At 38.3% G+C, this 24,810-nt stretch overlaps 1 protein-coding gene across 1 annotated transcript; it reads right to left on the reverse strand.

The window, feature by feature from the left end:
- Positions 1 to 2,635: 2,635 nt before the first annotated feature.
- On the reverse strand, positions 2,636 to 24,644 carry dars2 (aspartyl-tRNA synthetase 2, mitochondrial). The gene is made up of 17 exons (XM_058395373.1): positions 24,115 to 24,644; positions 23,794 to 23,893; positions 23,648 to 23,714; positions 23,456 to 23,557; positions 21,539 to 21,634; positions 21,037 to 21,160; positions 20,910 to 20,956; positions 18,072 to 18,178; positions 15,148 to 15,217; positions 14,723 to 14,902; positions 14,524 to 14,631; positions 10,951 to 11,013; positions 7,177 to 7,329; positions 5,406 to 5,624; positions 4,810 to 4,920; positions 3,395 to 3,470; positions 2,636 to 3,043 (listed from the first exon to the last, which is right to left on the reverse strand). The coding sequence occupies exons 1-17, from the start codon at positions 24,281 to 24,283 to the stop codon at positions 2,853 to 2,855; spliced, it is 1,983 nt and encodes a 660-aa protein (XP_058251356.1). The 5' UTR covers positions 24,284 to 24,644; the 3' UTR covers positions 2,636 to 2,852.
- Positions 24,645 to 24,810: the final 166 nt, after the last annotated feature.

Here is a 24,810-nt window from a genome sequence, read left to right on the forward strand (position 1 = left end):
GATGATGGTATATTTCACACATTGTCAAAAGCTTCCCCATCACTTGCCTGAGTAGTGGGTGAGTACTGCAGCACTCTGCTAAATTTAGTGCTTTTACCTTCACACTAGATTGTGTTCTAGCAGAGAATGTTCACAAAGCAAAACACCATTTGCTATCGGCCTTTAAGAATCTTGGTCCCACTAATTAACCGTTAATCTGCACAGAAAGTAAATATTACACATAATAATCTCTTACCTAATCAAATATATTGCTAATAAAAACTTTGAAAGCAACAACGGCAGAATCTTACATAAGCATTTTAAACCACATTAAAAAGACTGATGCAGTGGCAACTTCAAGTCTCCTCAATGTATGAGGAAAGCAGTAATAAGTGGATTCGTGACAGTCCATGCTGGACCACTGCTCATTCGCTGTCGTTAACACGTCTTCCCACAAGCCTCAGGGGATCCACCAACATGCCAGAATGAGTTTCAATAAGGACTGGATAGCTTGACAAGATGCTGTACCTTTAAAATAATTCTCCCTGTTGCCTTTATAAACTTGAAAAGCTCCATGTAAGCATAAGCGGTTGATTGACACATCAGCACATAAACCTCACACGCTGAGAGTCTGTGCTTCTGAAGTTTCGTAGAGGAGGTAGAGTCTTCTTTTTAACTCCTTTTTTTCTACTATGGCTTTGGCAATTAAAAAAACGAGACTGTGATAGATCAGTGGGGAACCTGCCTGGGCACCACATCCTCATTTATTTTTTCTGCTCTAACTGGAGTTTCGTCCCAAACCGAGTGTCACTCTGCATGGGAAAACCACCCAGTAACTATTAGAGAGTTCTCCACATCAGGATTTCACCACACTCATGAAAAATCAAACACAGAGAGCTCATTAAGAACAGCATGTTTAATATTTTTGAAGTAACTATATGGGTATACCAGAGCTTGCTTCTCAATATGCCATTTATTTTTTATTATTATTCACTGTGACAAGTGACTATTTTTTATGCAACATGTTGAATTATTTACTACATTTCCGTATACAGTTTTCTGCAGTGCATACGCACACCAAGCAATGCACTTCTGCAGTCTGCAGAGATTAATGTTACACAATTTCTTTAAAAATGTCTCTGAATGTAGAAAGAAAAATACTTTCTAACGATGCTAATTGTGTGCATTCAGGGTCCCTCTGTGTAGGTCTGGTAGATAATTAGCCTTATTCTCTGAAGTTCTGCTTCCTTGTTCATGTTCGGTGTCCACTGCCTGGACTTAGACGGTGATGATGAATGCATTTGACTATGTTTAAAAATGCCACAGGAAAAGTGGTTTGTCGAAGCATAAGTAATTTTAGCCAATCACAGGCAGAACATGTATAATGGATGTCCAGGGTATTTTTCCATTTCAAACACAATATACAGGCATGAACTGCCTGATTCTTTGCAACGCAGTGAGAAACATAAAAAAGTCATAGGTTATACGTAGATTTGGATCAAATATTAAAATCTAATCCCTATAAATATCCCTTTGATTAAAGGTTAATGTTCAGAGTTCTCTGAACACCAAACTGTGAGCTCATTATTCCTCTGCATGACTGAGGTACCTAAAGGCTCCTTCCTACTCATCGCATCCACTTTGGCTTACAGTCGCAAGAAATTACAAGAAGGTGAATGACTTTCAAAATGAAAAATAAAGCCCTGAGAAAGATGGGTTCAGCCGGTTTCGAGTTATAATTACTCTGCACAGTCACACACTGTGTGCTAACTCAAAGTGGTTTATGTGAGGGGGGAATTTCACAGTCTTTGGCTTGACCTTTCTTGTTTGTTATGTACTTTGAGCTCTGACAGGAGATTAATTTAGGCTGTTTGAGAGTGTGAAGAAATTGAAGGTGGTGGTGATGATACCAGTTGTGTGAGAACAAGGAGCTCTGAACTTGAGTCACGCTCCCGTTCTGCAGTTATTTGATCACTCCTGGAACGCACTATGAGTGAATCAAGATTGATCTCAGTGCCTCGCTGTCAGTTTCTGTTTATTTGAGATTCTTCATCAAGGAGTTTTTATATCTTAAAAGCTGCCTGATTCCCTATCTGTTAAGATGGAGAAAGTTCACTCATGCGCTGTGCCAAACCGGGTAGCTGCTGCACACTTTAGCTGTGTGTTTGGAGAATTAATGAGAACATCTGTTTACAAGCCTGTCAGTGTTGGCAAGCGCAACATCGCAACATGTCGTTTCTTCACTAAAATGTATGCCTACAGCACAGCAAGGCAGAGGCTATACATCATTAAACTGAGAATTGGCAGCATTCAGTAGCCCCACCTCACCTCTGTTTTCAGGCAGCATACAAGGTCTAACCCCAAAAATAACACTCAGTGTAATGAATATGTGGACTCAAGTGTGGGAGATCAGTATGCTGCTGCTGTAGATAAGCATCAGCCCTCAGCAGACAACTGAAGTTATATTGGGAAGTCCAAAGCATGAAATGTTAGATATGCATGCATTCTGCTTCAGGATACCTGAAAAAGAAGTGCAGCGTGATGGTCCAACGCTACCCCCTACTGGAATGTTTTCTTTCTCTTTCTGACTGTCTCGCATGCTCTCACTGAATCCAGAAGCTCGATACATTTCGGGTTTGGAAAAAAATGATATGAATGAAGGAGATGAAATGCCTTTAATGTTCATTTGAGTGGAGAAATTACAGTAATCTGAATATAGTGGTTAACAGAAAAAGTGGTTTGTTTGCATCTCTCTAGTTCTTCATGAAAAGATGTCGGTTTCCTGTTCCTAGACACCTTCACAAAGAGAGTCAAGGTGCAAGAAAATACAGCAAAACGATATACAGTAAAATACTGTAAATACAATAAAAGAGTCAGGGTCTGTCATCCTGTCCATTTTTAGCACTCGGCCAGAGCACAGAGATGTGGTATGGCCTCAGCTCCTCCTCTGGCACCAAACTAGGGGCTTGGCTCATGAGGTCATGACCTTTGAAGGACTTGGGGAAAGCGATGACATCCCTGATACTAGAAGCCCCTACGATGATGGACACCAGCCGGTCCAAACCTAAAAGAGGAGAATAAATAGTAAATCTGCTATGAAAACGCCCAGATCACTTTCACAGTTTATTATCGTATTTTCAACACTAGTTGAAAGTTTGTGTTTTGAGTCATGGACGGAAAAATAATTCTCAAATGGACACACAATTTTGTATTGACTTTCGAGTCCTCAGAATAGTTGCAGTTCTGCCAAGTAATCTCTGTCAGACAATCAATTTTAGCTTGGAGCATGACTGCGGCTGATATTGGGAGATAACTTCAGAAAAAATCTTTTACTCACAGCCGCTCTGCTATGACCTTATTTTTTTTTCTAACTGATGGATCTTGGTGGGGAGCAGGTGTCAAGGTTTGAGCTTACCTAATGCAATCCCGCCGTGTGGAGGGGCCCCAGAGTCCAGTGCTTCCAAAAGGTGAGAGAGGAGAGACGGGTCCTCCTGCAACACAGTGGTCACAATGCAAGAACATCCTTTAATCAGTTTATACAGTCAGTCTATTAATATTGCATTACAACTAGACTACAGCCACAAAATACATAAGCACTTGGATTTCATGTTATTTACAAATCATGGGCATTTACAAATAATTCGAAATGTTCCATAATTTCTGTACTGCACCTGAATGGGTACATTGCAATCTTATTTTCCTACACTCACCAGCCAATTTAATAGGACCTATACACCATGCAATTATCCAAATCAGCCAATCATGTGGCAGCAGCTCAATACAGTGCATACAGTCATGCAGATACAGCACAAGAGCTTCAGTTAAATTTCACACAAAACATGAGAATGGGAAAAAGTGTGATGCCAGTGACCTTGACCCTGGCATGTCACAGGTTTGAGAATTCCAATTCGATTTTTGAGGTTTTTACTCACAGCAATCTCATATTTTACACAAAAGGGTGCGGGGGAGAAAAAGAAAAAAAACATCCAGTGAGCAGCTGTCCTCTGAGCAAAAAAGCCTTGTTGACTACAGAGGTTGCAGGAGAATGACCAGACTTGCTCAACTCATATAACAACTCTTTACAATCGTGGTGAGCAGAAAAGCATCTCAGAATACACAACATGCCAAATACTGAGGAATACGGGCTACAACAGCAGAAGATCACATCAGGTTTTCAACCCTGTCAGCCAACTCGAAGAATCTGCAGCAGGCACTGAGTGAACCAAACTGAATAGTAGAAGGCAAAGGCAACAAGCTACTTTTTCTGATCTGTCCAGTGTCACGTTGTTTCATCTTACTTAATTGCATAAATGAGCAGGGGTGCAGGTTTTCCTATTAAATTGACCAAAGATTGTATGTTGAGGTAACCAAAAAATAAATTTTGCTCTAGTGAACACTTACTTATATATGCATAATGACAATAATACCAAATGAAAGTAATACATCAATCAATCAGACTTAAAGGAAATAAATATTACATAACATTGGTGAGTTGTGAAACTGTTATATGAGCTACATTAAAAAATTCAAAAAATAATAAAACAAAAAGCAGCTAGGTCATGTGGAAGAAAAGCTCAAGCTACTGTGCATGCATCTACAAAAGCACTAAGCTGTCACACTGCATTCTACAACGCTCTAAACCCCTGTTTCAGCTTTAAATAGAGTCAAGCGTTACCACAGCGACTGTGTGCAAGTCAGTAGAAAGCTGCGGGAGTGTTAAGCGCACAGGTGATGAAGCACTGCTCTAGAAAAACTCGCTCACCACACGAGAGATGTTCACAGTCTAGAATGCACTTATATTTCTACTTTGTTAAATTGCAAATACTTTACTTTGAGGATGTTCTCCAGGATGTAGAGCTGTTGGGCAGCATTGTGAACGCGGATGGAGCCGCCACCGATCTCGCAACCGTTCAGCACCAAATCGTAGTGTTGGCCACGTACCTGAGGACCGACGTGTAAAACGGATGGATTTCATTAATGGAGAAGTGTGGATAAAACACAAATGGAGGAGGTGACACAAATATTAAATCAGCCATAAACACACACACAGGCAGCAACCGTGCTAAAGTGGTGCTGGTTTAAATCATTCTCTTTTCTCCCGTGGGGAAAGTGACAAATGTGGTCATTCAGAGCCTTAGGGGTTAGATTTATGTAATCAAAGGCTCTCTGTGCAAGTTTGTCTCTTTGCAGCATCACAAATGTACTATCAGTGTTTTCACTGTAACCGATTAATCCTGTAATTTCAGTACAGTGTAAAATTAGGAACAAAAATACAGCACTAACTGCAGAAATATTATAAAACACAACACAAATATTTATATATAAACATATTCATATTTATGCTTCTTATAATAGCTGTCAGGCTTCTCTGGTGTAGTGCTGTGTTTGTAGTAGAGGAAATAAATGTGTGTGGAAGTGCAGTGAACCTTATGTGGCTGGGTGTAGAGCAGGTGGGCATCCTCAGGCATGGGTGCGGTGAAGGGGTGGTGCGCAGATTCCAGTTGCTCTGGTTCATTCTCTTTAGGTAAGAAGAGAGGAAAGTCCACCACCCACAGGAAATGAAAGACTGAAGGGTCACGTACAGGCACACCACGACCCTCCAATAGCTCAGCACACTGCAATCTTAGTTTCCCCAGAAGTGGACGCTGTGAGGAACGAAATATGACAAATGAGGTGAAGACCTTCCTCTTCTAAGCACTAGTGCTTATCTTTTCCCTGTTTGTTTTATGTATTTCTTTTTTTTTTTTTTTAAATGCTATAATTCCTCCCAACAGAATTTTAAGCTGATGGTATCCTGAGTTTTGGGGTCAAAATGAGCAAGATGTCTCATTTTTTAATTTGTGCTTCCTCAGCACTTTAGGAATTTCAACACTAGAGAATTAACATTTAAGCGATGTGAGGCACAGGATAGTTTTTGGTATGAATGTAGGACTGATGACAAAGATAACTATTGAATTCCATACAACAAGCCTTATTTGTATGTGCCTTCTGTAAATTGCCATCTTATCCCCTGTTCCACTTTGACTTGATGCCTTTTTCCCCTCCAGGGAAGGATTTTGTTTCAGGGTTCAGTGAAATTTGCTTTCCACAAGTCAGGACTTTATACCGTCTGCTGTCCGTTTATGAGGTCAAGCTATAAAAGAAGCAGAAATAACCTACTAAATATGAACATTTTACTAATACTAAATCTGAATAAGTGCAAATAAAAAGAACAAAAGTTGAGCAGGAGGCAGCGGTCCATCAAGACAAAAACCTGTTTCTTTCCATCAGCACCTGGCCTCATTACCAATATCCAGAAGCCACCATGGTCTCTTATCCACCTCCTTGGACATTAACGTATGATCCAAATTCACGTTCATATACATTACATTAATGCACACAACTCAGACAGCAATTCTGCAACTGCACCTTCTTACCTTCCTACCTCAAACTAAGAGCATTTGCACTGGTCCACTAATGTACAGTTGAAGTTTCTCATGCACTGCATGAACTTTTGCAATTTAGTGTTTGCACTGGTCCACTTCTGTACATTCTGCTCTATTATATAGTTACTAATTCTTAGATTTCTTTATATGGTTTTATGTTTATTCTCATAGTTTTCATAGGTTCTTTATTTTCATGCTCCCCTGCTTCATATTACGATGCACCAACACATCAAGATTAATTCCTATATGCATGTGAAACCCACATTGGCAATAAAGGTGATTCTGATTTCTGAAAATTCAATAATAAAACAAAATATTTAATTTTTCACTTTGTTATTCCTTTGAGAAGTACAATATTGGAACAATACTGCAGTATGCTGCTGTAAACCAGCACATTATTTAACAGAACATTAAAAAGCACTGTTACGCACTATAGGTACAATATTGACAAACCTAATGCATGTGATGTCAAAATAATCACTAATGATTTTATGCCAGTGCTGCAGTTACATCTCCAATTAGTCATTTCTCCCCAACTATCAGTTGAAAGAGTGAAATTAACACAAACACCGATGATTGAGAAATCGTTTCCGATTTTGTTTTGTACTAAAAGAAATAATTAATAAGCTGCAGTCATATTCTAAGGTTGAACTGAATTACCGTGTGGCGTTTCTAGCGGAGCAGCTGCACTTGGATGCTCTAATGAAGCTAAATGAAAGGGTGTCATTATAGCTGCATGATGAGTGTGTGTAGTCATGTGTGCAGTACACACCACTCGTTCCTGGGCTCCGGCAGCAATGAGGAGCAGGTCTCCGGCGTTGGCGCTCATCTTCAGCAGCAGCTGCAGCCTTGTTGTGTCCAGTATCAAGCGACCGAGAGGAGATTTGATGGATCCCTCTGCCCTAACCAGCATGCAGTCCACCTCCTACACAGCAAAGCACATAAAGAGAACAGAGCAGCATTTACCACCTGCTCACCAGCATTTCTGGAAGATCTTTTAAAGTAACTAGCACTAGTCTCAGGATCAGCTTTAGTTTGGCTGAGTGCATATATCAGTATGTTTAGTTATTTTTGGTATGCGTATTTACTTTTTATTGCAATATATCTCATTAAAACTTTCTGAAGTCATAGAGAACAGAACAGGAATGTGAGAGCAATCTTCAAGCTATGTCTGCTGCCACATGATCACAGATTGTATAACTGCATGAATGTGCAGCTGTATGTGTTCCTGTGTTAAAGTGACTTCTGTATAAAGTGTACATTTTTGGTCTATAAAAGCATATTTCTGAGGCCTTTGTTATTAGAAGTGTGTCCATCAACCCAAGGTGCCTCAATGGCTAGGAGAACCGACATATTTTTATTTTAAAACTTATCATGACTTTAGACATCAAAGTTTTGACATCTTGGGTCATTCATTTTGTCAGACAGCATGAAGACAATTAATGTCAAACCATTGCAAATTATGATTAGTTGGCAAGCAATATAGACTTATATAATGTAAAATTCCCTTTTCTGGGAGCAATCGCACACAAAAGGAGCTTGTGACTTGTATATTTTTCAAAGTCATTTCATTCTGAGATGCTGTTTTTCCTCATCCGCCTGATGGCCTGCAGACTGACCAGAGGAGTATTTGCTTTTGTGAGTTTAAATTTCCCCTTGTTCATTTTTTATCTACTTTTCCCAGACACCATAAAAATTCAATAAATCTGACAAGTCTTTTTGCCCCTTTTGGGTTTGATTTACTTTTAATTAACTAAGACTTCTCCTTATACCATTTTTTATCTCATTTAATTCATCTCAGGTCTCTGAGGACTTGTAAAACAGTAAGGCGGCGGCCTTCGGTTTCAACCTCATATGACCATTTTACTGCATGTTCTTCATAATTTTATTAACTTTATTTTGTTAGGACAGTACAAGTTTTAGAACGCACTGTTACTTCTGTCATATCAGCCACAAGAACAATATTAGGTAAGCTAGGGTCTGACTAGTATCTAGAGATTATTCACTAAAACAAGGGCAAGTTAAGGCATAAGCCAGAAGCAGAAATATCACTATGTATTGTGGTACTTCTGTGCAGAAGTAGAGCGTATTAGTTGTTCTACTGGTTTTATGGAGCGAAAATAAAACATCCAGAGAATATCACTGTGTCCAAAATGCCAGCCTACCTTCTATTTCCCGCAAACATCATTACAGGCATTATGGGTACACTGCACCTGCTAGGGCAAATCTTTAGGACACTAACCTATTGGAGTGCATTGTGAGATTTCATTAGTGTACTAGATAATCCATCATGCGCTAGGACTTCCGACTGGTCACAGATCAATTCGGACAGCATTACAAACTGGCTCACAGTCAGATCGTTGCATTTGTTTCGGATTTTCAGGTTAATTGTCGGTTTTAAACTCTGGGTCCCGAGACAATTCATGACAAATGAAGAGTTAAAGTAAATGAAGATAAAATAAAATGTCTTTGTAGCAGGTGGAGGTGTGGTTTGCGGAGGGGGGGTCTACAGCTGGAGTGCGTGGGAATGAGCAAATGAACATGGCACACCTGTCTCTTATTTGCAAATGCTGATGTAACATGCTGTTTTCTCTCTCTCTCTGAGCTGAGCCGTGCTGCTGGAATGCTGCAAAGTTTTGTTTGCTTTTTGCCTTTTAATACTTTAGGGGGGAAACTAAACGCTAACTAGTCATTTCTCAGTCTTTTACAAATGGGCTGCTTTTGTTTACTGCATGAAAGGCACTTGATAAGTTTGTGTAAGCCACAGAAATGAGAAGTGACAGTACATCATGTGACAGACTGCAGAGAGAAACACCTGTGACAGTGTGTGGGTAAGATGAAACAGACTCTGTAGTTCCTGTTTGTCAAATTACTGTGACTCAGCAATGAACTTCACAGAAGCTGTGGTGTGAGATGGCAAAAAAGCAGCTGTAGATGCTCTGAAAATATTATTTCTATGACGCATTTTTTTTTTTGGAGGATTCATGCCTGTGAGTGGCCTGATGGCCAATCTTCACCAATTTCATATTCTAAGTAATGGCACAGCAGTACATAAGATATTACAATCCACACAACAAAATGGGAAACAATGGTTTGTGTCTCGCTGGCGCATCTGTGACTAGTACAGCAAGTATTTGTGATGTATTGACAGCCACAGTATATAGAATAGTTTTGGCATACCACCAGGAATAATGAACCACATCCAACAGGAGTAACTGTCAATGCAAGAGGAAGGTGTCTGAAAGGGGTACTAATCCGGATTGTATCCAAAAAACTTAAAACCACAGCTGCTCAACTCACTGCAGAATTAAAATGCACACCTTGACATGGTCAATATTCACGGTTGGGAATGCCAAACCTTTGGTCACTCATGCCAATGCCAAACATCGGTTTCAATGATGCCAGTCAATGTCTTTCCTGCATCCAGGAGAGATACGCTGTGGAGAAGCGCCAAAGAAGCTTACCATCCGGACAGTCCAGAATGAAGCACAGGGTGGATCAGTGATGCTTTGAGCTGTGATATCATGGCATTCCCCAGGCTCACTATTTGTGCTAGATGAGTGCATCACTGTCAAGGACTACCGAACCGTTCTGAGGGACCATCTGCACCCAGTGGCGCAAACATTTTACACTGAAGGTGGTGCTGTGTATCAGGATGATAATGTGATAATACACACAGCAAGACTGGTGACAGAGTGAATATTTCTGAGCCACTTTGAATGAGGACTCATTCTACAATCCAAAATCATTACAATGTCATTTAAAACAGGAGAAACCTATAAATTTGGGAAATAATGTGCCACAATAATAAAGCTTAAACTGATGAAGGCATGATGTTTCTTTCTTTAATAAATAAATAGAATCGCTGGCAGACTGCTGTGGAATAAGAGCCATAAACATAAAGAGTGTTACAGCAAAAAAAAATCCTCTCTAGGTTGATAATTGTAAATTCAGACCATCCTGTTGTTGTTTTCCTCTAACAGAATGGGCCAATTTTTGTGGGGGTTTTTTTCTTCCTTATTTAAGTACCAACTCATTATTTCTTTTTCAGTACATTACAAGTACAGGTAAAAGTAAAGCTTTAGATAATTAATTAAGTACATAGTATTAGGGGACACTTAAAATAAAGTGGGGCCAAACAGGTCAATTCACAGCAGATTACAAATTACTAATACACATTTGTTACTGCAAGTGCATGCAGGAGAGCTCCAAAGAACATGTGCATTTATCATTCCCTTTCTAACTACGCGTGAGGAGCCTCCAGATTCAGCCAAGACATACCCTTCCAGTGTGGTCTACCCTTGCCTCTAGGTAGGAACACTTTTACTATGATATCAGCCTCATGGATCACTTTTAGATTAATATTTCATAAGAGCAAGTCCTTATCTTGGCTGATGTGTGCATTATAACTACTAGTGATGTTTCTGTAATGATGAGAAGGACGAAGGAGAGAGAGAGAGAGAGAGAGAGAGAGAGAGAGAGAGAAAGAGAAGTGAGATAGATGCAGGGATGAAGGGAGGGATAGATACGAATTGAAGGGTCTTACTTGGTTGAACTGAGTCCTGGCTACTTGTTTCAAAAACTCCATGTCCTTGCCCTTCAAGTGTTTCTGGAAAAAAACAAGCACACACACACACACATATATTAAATATATATATATATATATATATATATATATATATATATATGTAAATTTAACTTTACTATATTTTATGGTATTTTAATATATTGTATAAGAATACTATATTACAGTATTAACTAAAATTAAAAATTAGTATTATAGCAGCCTTACAATATACATCTATACTAAAAAACAATATTAAATGTTGACACTAATCCTGCTTTATTATTCCTGCCTGATCATACTAAAATGTTTCTGAAAATAGTTCTTTATTACAGCATTATAATACTTTTACTATTACAATAAAACATTGTGTAGTTTTGCATATAGTTAATCCATTTTCACTTTAGACTTTTTCCACAGCATTTAGACTAATGTAACTGATTACAGGATAGAACAGGTCTACAGTATGTTGTTTCTGACAGGAGTATGTCTAATATATCTAGTGTTACCTTATAATTATCTATACTATATAAATTATAATTATTTTTCAGCAAGATCACTGTCCAGCCTTTTCTTTCTTTCTTTTTTTTTTTGTTTTTTAAATATTAGCTTAAAAGCCTGAAGTTCACCTAGATATAATCTACATAAAGCAAAAGTAACAGCTACCATTTTTCATGTCCCTTTCCCCTTCAGTGAATTGTCTTTTCTGCCAGTTTAAAAAAATAAGCAGAAAGGCTTAGTTTAAAAGTGGTTCCTGTATCAACATAGCAAAAGGTCAAAATTTGTAAATGCTCTGCTAGAGCACCTCGGAAATTTCACTGAATTCTGAAGAACTGCATGTGAACATGGCAAGGTCAAATGAATTTCTTTTTCACATAGTGGAACATATAACCAAACATGAACAGACTTCTAAAGAAAACATTAGGAAGGACTGAATAATGTTAAAAGATGAATGAAGCTGATATCAGAAACTGATATCTTATTACTGCTCTTCTTTTTTTTTTTTTTTTTTACCATTAAATGACACTGACCCTGGTCAAACAGAGCTATTAAAAAGTGATTTGAAATCCCTCTTCAAGACAATGGGAAGAAATGTGCTTCCCCGTTACTCATATACAGTCACTTATTTGCTTTGAACACATGGCGTCAATACTGCTAAAAAGCTCACATGTTGCATTTAATGAATAACAGGGAATCATTTAGAATGGAGGCAGCATTTTTTTTTTCTAAACAACATGGATTTATCTTGATAGAAGTTGCTCTTCTATGCTATACACTTCATGAATACAAATAACATGGTGAATTTTTAAACCCTGCCTCAGGTTCGGTAGTGCCGAGTTAAATTCTACAGCATTCATATGGCAAGATTTAATGCTGAGCAGTTACAACTGGGCAATTTCTTTAATTTTTTTTAAAAATTTTTTTTAATTTTTTACATTATATCATGTTTTATATGGTTATTCCCTAAAATAAGGTGCGAGTGTAAAGTCTTCTCCTACAGGTTAATACAAATATTTCCTACAAGAACACTGTATTAGAAAAGAGATAAATTACTTTGAATCTAAGTTTATATAAAAAGATAATGTAATGTAAGATAATGTAATTAATATGTTAACATCATAGGGCGATACTGATTTGAATACAGACTTAAAGACAAGTATTTGTGAATGTGAGGTATTATTAAGCCAAGGTTATAATAGATACTAGTGTGCCTGTGTGTGCAGTGGTCACATCCTCATGCCCTTCGGACATCTGGAGGATTAGATAGCATGATTCTGTGTTGCAAAGTCTTTAGTCATTTCAAACCAATTATTCTGGGACGTTCTGGGAGGACAAGGTCTGTTTCTCTTTAAAAGTTTCCGACTGTCCTTGCTTTGTTTTCAAATAAAAAAACTATAATGTTTGAATGTATTTACTAATTTAGAATATAAGTAAATTACCAATATAAGTATAACCTTCCAAATTTTCTTCTCCATGTCTTACCCTTTCGGTGTAGATCGGAAAAAGCAGAAAACACTGGGAAATATTTTTAATCATTTTCGTCTCACATTCAAGTCATCACAGTGTTTGAAAATATCAGATATACATTCCAGCAGTGCAACCTGCTAGTGGCTAGCAATGCCTTTTCATCCAATTAAAATGACCTTGCCTCATATCAGAGCAAATAAAGGTGATTCAGTACATTACCCCTGGACAGCCATAATACCTCGCTGTGGTACAGCAACTTCATGATCATGCTTGGCTCCCACCTCCTGACAGAGAACCTTGAAAAAAATCACCCACATGTTGCACTGACCTTAATGTAACTGACAGTGCAAACAGCTTCATCCATTACCCATTTGAGGTTGGGAAGTGTTATCTTAGTTGGGCAAGCTCAATTGCGAATCGTATCCACAAAGCTAATGGAGCAACCTTCATGACCAGACCACTGTGATGGTTTGAGCAGATTTCCATACACTTGTTCCGGTCAATTTCATGTCTACCCACATATATATGCAGCAGGCCAAAATGCTCATAACCAGTGGCTCAGGCAGGAAAATAACAACAAAATCATTTCTTAAGCACACAGAGTGTTGTTCCCAGTATTGGCAATCCAATTATTATGAAAGTTATAATGAAAGTGCCTTCTGATTCACAGTAGTGGCGCTTTGGCAGGTAGATTGCTGACCTCTTGGCTCCTGTAGATTTCCCTCTAAAAGTATGACAGGTGTAGGAAGCAAAGATGTGTCTTGTGCACAAGTGGCAGAGCAATTCTGTGGGGTTCGAGGATTTCTTTAGTACTTCGCCACAACTACATTTTCGCATTTTCTTTTTTCTGCTCTGATTCATATGCTTATATCTGGCTCATATATCTATCTTTGCTTTGTGTGCTTTAAGTTTAACAGCAAATGGTCCACCTGCAGGAACTAGCTAAACCAACAGAAATGAATAATCAACATTAGCCTACATTCCATGGCCTGAAGGTGGTACTCTTATGCAGGCCATGTATATACCCATGAAAGTATTTTCCTGTTTATCTTTTTCTGCAAGTCTCATAACCCCCCAGGGACCCTGTTGCGACCCCCAGCTCAAGAATCCCTGATCTAGATTATAGTGTTTATATCTAGACTGTGTGGAGAATACTGTTCACTATAATTATTAAAATGAATGATATTCATATGAATAATTAATTGTTATTTTATTCACTAATCAGAGTATGGCGTTAAATCAACAGTATCTAAATGAAGTTATACAATGTGAATTATTAAAGTCTAAAAAAGCATCCTGGCTTAATATACTGGCTAGGAGTAGAGTACACTGTTTATCAACTATACTTTTCCTGTAAAGCTTCAACAGGATGGTCCTAGTTTATCTCACTCTCAACAGGATTGTTATCTGTATAAATGACTTAATGTTGCACTTTTCCTGCAAATTGATGGCCTTCCATACCAGGCACCTTAAAATATTTTGCCACAGTTAACAAAGAAATAATTCTGTGAGGAACTCATTAGGTCTGACTATATGATGACTGTGTTTGAGAGAGAGAGAGACAGTGAGCTCATATCTCTTACTTACAGCTCCGTCTGGAACACAGATGGCCTGGACACAGCCGCCTGGTTGGACGATGGCGTCCCTGACGAACTCAATCTGTGTGTGCTGGAACGTCTCGCTAACATCCACAAGCTATACATGCAAAAAGTGCAGCCTTGTTAGTAAAGAAATCCTTGCAGAAAATTTTGTCATACCAGTATAAAAACGAGAACCACACACTGACCTTCATTCCAAATCTAGTGTCGGGTTTGTCCACTCCATAATCTCTCATGGCTGCCTCATATGTCATGCAGGGGAAGGGGGCGCTGATTGTCGCTTTGTCTTCTGGCCAGGAGTACTGCAACAAGCCTTCAATCAGAGCCATGATTCCAACCGCATTCACAAAAGACATCTCAATGTCCACCTGCAAGTGGAGAAGACTTTTTTGTTACAAGACTGTGTTTGTGTGGACATTAGTAGAAGATATGACCAAAGCATAAGCCATTCTTGTTTTTTTTAAGTTTCCCCTCTAGGCTATTAGCACGGCTAGCAGAGTGTGTGGGAGGCAGAGAAAGACAAATCATCCCATCTCAGCATTCACTGGCATTCAGAGCCACATTCAATTCTCACATGTACTACAGCCAATCCTGGGATTTTAAGGGTCATTACCTGTGTGAATTCCGGCTGCCTGTCAGGTTTGGAGCCTTCGTCTCTGTAGCAGCGTGCCAGCTGAAAGTACCTTAGATTACAGCACACACAGAGACAATGAGACATGAAACGATAGAAAAATATGATTAAAAATGTTTGTTTCTTTCCAAAATCATAGACACAACGTTGGATGTACACATTTGTATCGGATGTCTTTATATGCTGCAGTATAACAATTTCCCCTTTAACTAACAGGCTCAAATCAGTTCCAGCATTCCAAGTGACTTTCATGATGGTTTGCCAAGGTTAGAGTAGAAGACCTCAGATGGCATGTACGGAGCCCTGACCTTAACCCCATGTTGGGGTGAACTGGAATGCTGTGCACCAAACCTCCTCACCTAACATCTCTGCCTGACCTCACTAATGCTGAATCGACAAATTCCCTCAGCCACCTTTCCTAGTAGAGTTGAGGTTATAATCACAGCAACTGGCGACTACATCTCGAATGGGATGTTCAGAAAGTGCATATGGGTGTGATGGTCAGGTGTCCATAAACGTACACTACCGCTCAAAAGTTTGGGATCACTCAAAAATTGTATTGTTTTCCAAGGAGACACACAAAATTAGTCTGAATAGAAAATATAGCAAAAGAACAGGACATGCTGACATGTCAGAGTTAGAAATAATGATTTTGATGGAAATGATGAATGTTTTCTTCACACTTTGCCTTCATCAAAAAAAAAAACACCTTTTGCAGTAATTACAGCCTGGGCATTCTAGCTGTCAATTTTTCCAGATAATCTGATGAGATTTCACCCCATGCTTCATGGAGCATCTCCCATAAGATGGACTGGCTGATGGAGTCTTCCTCCGTAGCTGGAATATGCAAGTGATCCCAAACTTTTGAGCGGTAGTGTATACAATTCAATTCAATTCAATTTATTTGTATAGCGCTTTTAACAATGGACATTGCCTCAAAGCAGCTTTACAGAAGTATAGAAAAAGAGAAGAGAAAAAAAATATAAAGTTTAAGTAAATGTTTTATCCCAATTTTATACATGTAAATGATGTATGTGTAAATATTTGAAATAATACTATTATTTTAATATTAAAAATTAATGATCAGTGAACACTGAAACAAAACAACTATTTAAGAAAATGTACACAATTTTAACATTTACACAAGTTTTATCAAATCATCGATTTTCAGACAATAATTTTTTTTAAACGTTTTTTAAAAAATTAAGACATCTCAGTGGCCAAAGTCCAATGAAGACAACATCAACAAAAATGGGAGAACTTTTAAACAAAGAACAGAGGCAGGCTACCTCTTCATCGCATCAGGTGAAAATACTCTTATACCCCGACCTGCCGTCATGCTCGTCTGACATCATGAAGAGAAATATGCATGAATATGAATTTGGTTAAACTACAATTCCAGAAATCCAATTACACTCGAGCGTGACGCCAAATAAAAATGTGGCTCGCAAAAAAGTCCGATTTTTCCGATTGTTCCTTTTAAATGTGAAGAGAATTTAACAAGCAGCATTGTTTGAGTGCCTCACCTCTGAAATACTGTTTAATGAAGGAAGGAAGGCAAAAATACAGTCTACAAATTACAACTTTTAATAATTCCATCCATGTTTCAACACTATTTTCCCTCAGCTGATACTCGTCTGGAATACATTATTTTAAATTAAAGGCTATTTGGGAAATTTATGTAAATTGCGGTGTGTCTAAACATCATGTGTGCATACTAATGCTTCATTTTTTTCAATTTAATTTGTAAAGTGATGTCTCACAGTCTACTCAAAAGGCAACAGACTCCGGTGACCAGTCATCAATTAGCAAAGTCCTGCTACTTGCTTTCAGTGAATTAAAAAAAATAACTGATTAAAGAATAATATAATCTTGTTTTACAAAGTACGGGCAATATGACGATATGCCTTTATTGGCAATAAACCAGTAGCATAATACACCTACAAAGAATATTATTTGTGCTTGTGATATGACTGAGGAGAACAGTTTCTGCTGTCGCATGTAATACGAGGCAATATTAAAGCAAGAGACAAATTAAAAATAAAGACTAATTTAATTCTACATAAACAGGAAGATAGCGAGTATTCAAATTAACATCTAATAGAGTCTAATAAACCGATTTATTACAATACGGATTTCATCCTTATTATTCAGCTGCCAGCCTATGAAACAGCACATCCTCTTTCTGCACTAAGAACTAGAAGTACCCTACTAATGTGTAGTGACAGCAGCAGAAAGCGTGAAGCTTAGGCACTGATTAAAAACTCTCGAGAAATGCTATTGGGACTTGCGGCAGAAGTGCACCATCATTTAATGTGAAGTGCACATTTAATGTGAAAGTGACCACGAGATATTAAATCAAGGTCATCAAATCCTAATGTGTGTGCAAGGTGTAGGCTAATAAAAATAACCCATTTTTTGGTTCGATGCTCTCTCTCCTGTAAAAATGTGTTTAAAGGGTCACTCATCATCACACTTACAGCTCACTTCAAGTAAGTGTAGTTCATAAACTTATCTGTGTATACACAATGTCATCTGTGGTATTTTGTGGACTCTACAATGATGAGCCAATCTTTATTTAGGTATATAATATTGCCCTTAAATGAAATTACATAGTTTGTAAATTAATATTTATTCATAAATTTGTATTTATACTGAAAAAAACAAGTTTGAAATTGTGTAGTTATAGCACACTGCTCCTCGTTCAGGTCTATATTAAACTGAGCTCAAGGTCACATCCCGGTCTGTTGTTATGTTACACTGATGTGTGTGCGATTTCAGCATTAACTCCTCATTAATTCAGGACCTGGTCCATTGTCATGTACATCATTCCTAAAAATAAAAAATCAGTTAGCAAGCTATATTAGTTTTTAGCTCCAGTGAAGCAGAATGATGTGTATTCTTACCTATCCAGCCCTGCCACCATCAGAAGCTGCTTGAACTGCTGGGGGCTCTGTGGGAGAGAGTAGAACATCCCCGGTTCTCCAGATGGCACCACAAACTCTTTGGCACCCTAAACAAGTAAAAATTAATGGAAATATAATTACAGGAAATCAACAAAAAGTCTCAAAAATACGGACAGAGTTTACACTAACAAAAAAATTGTTAAAAAAAAAGATCATATATATTATTAAAAAATTATGACGTTATAGATCATAAAAATAGATCTTTTATGATCTATAATGAAATCATCTCTTGTGTTCATATTTTGACTTAGATCGTATGACTAAATATAAGAAGTTGTGCTTCATGTCTGCCCTGATTCTGACACTGTTTTCTAGCTCACTTTCCTTATAAGGTCATCGTTTCCTGCTCATGTTGCCCTTGTTACCATGGTTATTAATTGTTCTCACCTGTTTCTTGTTACCCTTCATTACTCTGTGTATTTATATCCTCTTGGGATGTGTGTGTGCACATGCATGTGTGTGTGTGTATATATATACACACACACACACACACACTACCAGTCAAAAGCTTCTAATTCCATGGTCTTTCCTGATGTTGATTTCTTTCTACATTGTAAAACAATGCTGAAGGCGGCCGAAATACACAATAATCTCGTTTGAACAGTTGATATTGAGATATGTCTGCTACTGATGCTCTGTAAAGCCTTCATAACGACTCTAATCTGAGGTGCTGTTAATTGGTGATTTCTGAGGCTGGTCACTCTAAATGAACTTCTCCTCTGCAGCAGAGGTCAGTTTTGGTCTTGCTTTACTGGGATGGTCTTCATGTGAGCCAGTTTCATCAAGGTGCTTGATGGGTTTTGCAAATGCACTTGACAATACTGTTCTTGCAAGAACTATTCCAGAACATCTGACCTTCGTGTCTTAAAATAACAACTGATTATTTGGCTGACTGTTACTGTTACTATATTACTGACTGTTTTGTTGTCATTACATATGGATTACTTAAGTCCATGTGCGTTATTTCATAGTTTTGAAATCTCCAGTATTGTTCTAGAATGTAGAAAATAAATCCCTAAACAAAAAACACTGAATTAGAAGGTGTGTCCAAACTTTTGACTGGTAGTGTATATAAAAGTAAAGTTTTCATTCTGACCTGTGGTTTGTTTTTGGGTGCTTTTATTTCCTAGTTCCTTGCTTTTGAGTCAGGTGTTAAGTCATTTCTTTTTGGGGGCAGAATATATAAAGCCACTCTGTGTGAAATTTTGGTTTTTGTAAATTTTGTATTTACAGATGAATTCCTTAAGCCTACTAATAAGTGAAGCGACCCAAAAGGTAGGGTGAAGCTGTAGGAGTGCTCCAGCAGTATAATGAAGCTGATCTGAGCAGTGAAAGGTGGCAGCACTTGGGTGATGTACTGCAACTGATTAATGATGTCATTCCCAAGGTTATCCTGTTGTTAATCAGAGTTAATTAGTAATCACAAACAAAGCAAACCTGCCTGATTAAAGCACGCACTGCATATGGTCATCTGGCTGGTTCTTTTCCTCTCATCTCTATGTAATGTAATTAGTGGATTGTAAATACAAAAACAAATGAACACAGTTTTCAATTAAAGTGCTTCAGGTCTTAAACCAAATACTTTGAGTTTAATCACATCTGTTTCATTTAATTCAATTTAACCACTGAATTATTGGCACTTTCACACATGCTAAGTCCAAGACTGTCTGTGTACATATTACAGCTTTTAATGGAGAGGCCTCACAATCACAAAGTGAGCAATCCCAACCAACCAGTCCTACTCTGCACGTGGCAAAATCCAACACTGATATTTACCTTAATATGTGGGTTTTTATGTGGTCAGTTTTTATGTACGTTTCACTCTAATGTGCTGTCTGTGGTTTTCACCAGCTCAGATACAGGGTTTATACGTATCTGAGCCCTGATTTTAACTTCTACCTCCTTGTAAGCATTACAATCATGTACATGTACTTTGTAGCCCTGTCTGTTTTGACCGCTATCATGCTTTTTTATTCTGAAGAACACTCCTAATAAAACACTTTTTGGTCATGAAGGTGTCCTGCACCTCATCTCTTCACCTGTGCACTGCTATATACTTTTCACTAGATATTATCCATGTGGTTATGCTTTAGACTCCCTCCATTCATCATTAATATTTTTTTTAAATGATCCATTTTATTATTTTATACATTTATACACTTATTATTTATTTTTGCAGTTATCCAATTTGCCTCAGTCATGACCACAGCATCACAATGCATAAGATTATGCAGATACAGGTCAAGAGTTTTAGTTAATATTTACACCAAACATCAGTCTGATCTCTGTGACTTTGGTGCTGTCATGGTTGGGCTGATCTCCAGAGATATTCACACACAGCACTCTCTAATGTTTACACAGCCTGCTGCAAAAAACATTGAGTGAGCAACAGTTGCTCATGATAGCATCAGATTCTTGTTCTCGGCTGAGAGGAGAGGAACCTGATGTAGTCTTCTGCTGCTGTTATGCTACTAAGTCTCATAGATCACCCCTTTTTCTCATACTGATGTTTGATGTGAACATGAACTGAAGAGGAGACACATCACTATTGTCCAAATTGGACAGACTTTATCTGCTGCCTACTGATGCCTACTTCTGCATGAAATGCAGGTAAAATTACATTATTGTGACAATAAGACCCATTGTTTTTGCTGAATAGTGAGGTAAAGTATAGCTGTTTGTGCAAGCAAATGAGAAATATTGTTCAGTTCTCTGCAATGAATGCTGCAAGTCTTGTTCTGTAGCTCTACTTTTTCAAAAGTAAGAAAGAAAACCTACCCCAGGGGTCCGTTTAAACAGCGTTGGGGTCTCTACGTCCACAAATCCTGAAGAAATGACAATTCTATTATAAATTGTTATGACGCAAACAGAGCTGAAGAGAATATAGTTCTTGTTATAGCTTTACCATGCAAATTGCACAGGTACTCTCTCATTTTCATCACAAGTCGTGATCGCAGTCTCAGGTTGTACTGCATTTGAGATGAGCGAAGATCGAGATAGCGATACTGCATCCGGAGAGCTTCTGATTTCTGCCACAACAAAACATACACTGCTGTTACGTACCAGAGATATGTACCAGTAACAAAGCCACAGCATGATAACATTGCTCAGATTCCCAGCCCCAGGCTAAATGCCACAGTAGCAAAAATGACTTGCTTAGTGAGAGACTTTAAGCCGATCTGTCTCCAGAAATTTAGTTAGAAATACCGTGTGGAACTCTGAGAACAAGCTAAAAATGTTTGTCTTTAAATAACATGTAATGACAGAAATGAATGCGCTGCAGTAAAGGCCCACGGTAACCTAATGGGAAAACTCAAAATGCTAACTCCCCGTGACCGCAAAACAATATAATGGAACGCTTTTAGAAATGATGCATGAAATGAGCTTCCTTGCAGTAAACAACTTGCCTTGACAAAGTCTTTAATCTCGAAAGGCAGTCTGCGGCAGGTGTTCAACACTTCCAGGCTCTCGGCACACACTTCAATTTCTCCAGTGGACATGTTCTGAAAGCGGCAACACCACAAACAACACAAGCGTTCTCGAATGAGACTTTTATGCTAATTTGTTATGAAAATATTTTCCTGTACTATAAGTGTGCAATTATGTGGTAATTCCTGACAGATACTGCAATTTGTGAATGAATATTCATAGCATTTTACTTCAAATTAGTAATGATTCAATCCACAGTAAGTGGATTCTGTCAGAAACACGATTCGTTAGACAGAAGCAACTTGCGAAGCGCCCAAACATTTTATCCCATGGTCTTCAATGCGCTAAGGTCATGTTGAACAAATCTTTCTGGTGGTTTTTTTTTTAGGATAGCTCATTAGCTCTATAGTGCTGCGTAATTCTTGAAAATATTTTCGTCAACATCAAATCCTGACCCTGTGTAAAGAGAGGAGAAGAGTAACACCTTATAAAGCCATACAATGGGAAACAGAACACCAGAAGGTGCTGATTCATTTTCCTTTACACCACAGCATGGCTCAATGCTCGAATCTGACTGGTCACAAGCTCTGCATTATTTCACGGGTTGTTTCGGCTGGAACTTGAATGATAGGTTCATTTTATTGCGCGCGTTCTAATATGTTTTTGTTTCTAGAGTAACAGCACATACACGTCTATATGTATGAGCTGTTACTATAGAAACCAATAATAGACTAATAATAAATGGATTTGTTTTTTACCTTTATTACCTTTGTCATTCTGAGAAATTACTGATGTGGTGATTTTTTATTTATTTATTTTTTTAGAGGATATTTATTTCATATTTATGGAAGACGTCTCAGTTTTAGGTGCTCTCAGGCGTGGTTCCTGTTTTCTCCATAAAATCATTTGCGTGCGAGTGAGTGAGTAAGTCAGTGAGTGAGACAGCTCTCTCAGGTATAAACTGCTTTTATATTGTATTAATAAGCGTTATGTTGTTCGATAGTAATCAATGGTGAATTACAGTGGCATCGTCTGCTGTGTGTTATTCCTTACATAACAGCAACTCTGATAGAAGTTCCAATATGTATAGTTGTCCTAACCTGTTTTTTCTTTTCTATAATAACAATAAAATGTGCTTAAAAACATGCTTTTGTTTAACAAAGACAACGTCAAATATTTCTGAGAGGGAGTATTTTTGCATTTTTGGAAGGAGTAACCTATCTGTAAGTCAGTAGTAAAGTCAAGTTGACCACCTCAGAAAAATCTGATGATGGAGAATGTTGTATAATAAGTTTAACGTATGTGATTAATAAAGAGATTCAATAAAAATGTTTATGAGCACTTTTCCGATTGAGTTGTTTTAGAAAAGAAATTCTGGTATGCACTTAAAATCACTGTAGACTCCCACTATTTTTCTGCAACCAAGCATGAGTGAAAGGTTATATTCATGAAAAATGTATTATTAGCTCCGTCCACTGACGATGCCACTAACACTACTGTAGCAACTCTTTCAGTGTAACAACCTTCCGCTAGAAACAAGTCCCAGTGCACTTATACTAAATATATACGCACTATTGGAACGCTGCTCATCCAATTAAATTAGTGGACTGAAACTAAGTGTTGTATAATGGTGTTTACTGACTGTCCTGCATCCTAAAATGCAACTCTCAGTTATTTTCAGACATGTGTTCTGGTGGATCTATAGTGTAAGCCTCATTTCCTGAAATTTGGGCTGATTACTCAGGAGAAACAATGCACAATGTGAACAAAAAGGTCCTGTACAATAAAACTCTTCACTTCTGCAGAATAATTGTTACAATTCATTGTAAAGGCAACGCTCAACAAATTGCTCATGATTATCTTTTCAGTCGTCACCTTTCAGCCATGACACATACCAAATTCTTCTGGCCCTCTGGACGAAGCCGGACCCTTCCTGTCACCTTGACCACCGACTCGACCATTAAACCACTGAAGGCATCCTTCAGTTCTCGGTGAGACTAAAGACAAGAGCACAAATTAGCGCTCATGATGAGGACATCAATGCAATTCATTCGATCTTAAATAAAGAGGTTTATTTCTTTCTCTACCTCATCATGTGGGATCAGAACCTGAACCAAACCACTGAAGTCCCTCAAGATCACAAACAGATCCTGTCTGGAATTTCAAAAACAAGGCCATTTAGCTGGACATTACTAAACGTTATATGGACATGAATATAAACAAGACATCAAACCTCAAATACTGAACCCAGCCACATAACGTAACTTCCTGTCCCACGTGACTGCAGGTCAGCTCTCCACAGGTGTGACTTCGGATGGACAGACTGCTCTGACCTTCAACAAACACAGCAGTGATTGTGACTAAGGTTCAATCCCAAATCGCGCGTTATTTGCTACAAAGTGTACTGAACAGTTTATACACTCCATCATCTCGCACCCTACGGAGTGCACGCGTACTGAAAGTAAGAGGTCATTTAAGATTCGGCCTCACTCCGTTGGTCAGTTATGAAATAACAAACTTGGGGTTAAGTTCGTTGATATTTTGTGAATGTTACCTGAAGTGGTGCTGCTGAAGAAATGACCGGAAGTAGCCGGGAGGTGTGTGAAGATGGAGTTTGAAGCATTAACGTGGCGTGTGTTTACAGGGAACACCATGTACCGTGAACAGCGAGAAACATGACGAGCCGCCCTTAGAAATAACAATGATGCGCGTTTATGTGCCATTATATTACAATTCCTGTTTGTCAATGGAACATTTAGCTCCTACTTCCCTACAGAGCAAAACCATACGCTGTTTAATCTGGTCAAGAAATAAATAAGTTAAATAAATGACTAAATATGTCCTGTAGGTTTCATACAGCGCGTGCCAGCTCAGTGACGGTCACCTTTCCCCCATTTCACGTGATCCTTTATCTGGATTTATTCATATTTGTGGACTTTTATATCCAACCGTCATGGATTCTCAAAAGAGTCATTCTGCGCCAAAAGAAACTCAAAATAAACCCCACTTCACGTTCATTACACTAAACACGCGTGTGTACTGGTGCGCCGTCCGAGGCAGCATACTACCCTACTAAACAGTATGCTAAACGGATACTCCACTGCCTCTAGCACACTGTTCCTGCACACTGCTTAGTACGCTAGTATACGTAGACTTGGACGCGCGTCATGTGGTTCAGACCCGACTAGTCAAACTTTCTAATCGATCTTTCATCCTTGTGATAGACGACTGAGACACCGATATTTCGGAA

Source organism: Hemibagrus wyckioides, linkage group LG07 (assembly GCF_019097595.1).
Source record: "Hemibagrus wyckioides isolate EC202008001 linkage group LG07, SWU_Hwy_1.0, whole genome shotgun sequence".
Lineage (NCBI taxonomy): Eukaryota > Metazoa > Chordata > Actinopteri > Siluriformes > Bagridae > Hemibagrus > Hemibagrus wyckioides.

Excerpts from the sequence above, each read along its gene's own strand:
- dars2 (XM_058395373.1), bottom strand. The coding sequence starts at position 24,283 with ATGGCACATAAACGCGCATCATTGTTATTTCTAAGGGCGGCTCGTCAT. Across the intron at positions 23,715-23,793 it reads GGCTGGGTTCAGTATTTGAG|ACAGGATCTGTTTGTGATCT; the intron begins GTTTGATGTCTT and ends TTGAAATTCCAG. Across the intron at positions 7,330-10,950 it reads CCAGGACTCAGTTCAACCAA|GAGGTGGACTGCATGCTGGT; the intron begins GTAAGACCCTTC and ends TTTGCTGTGTAG.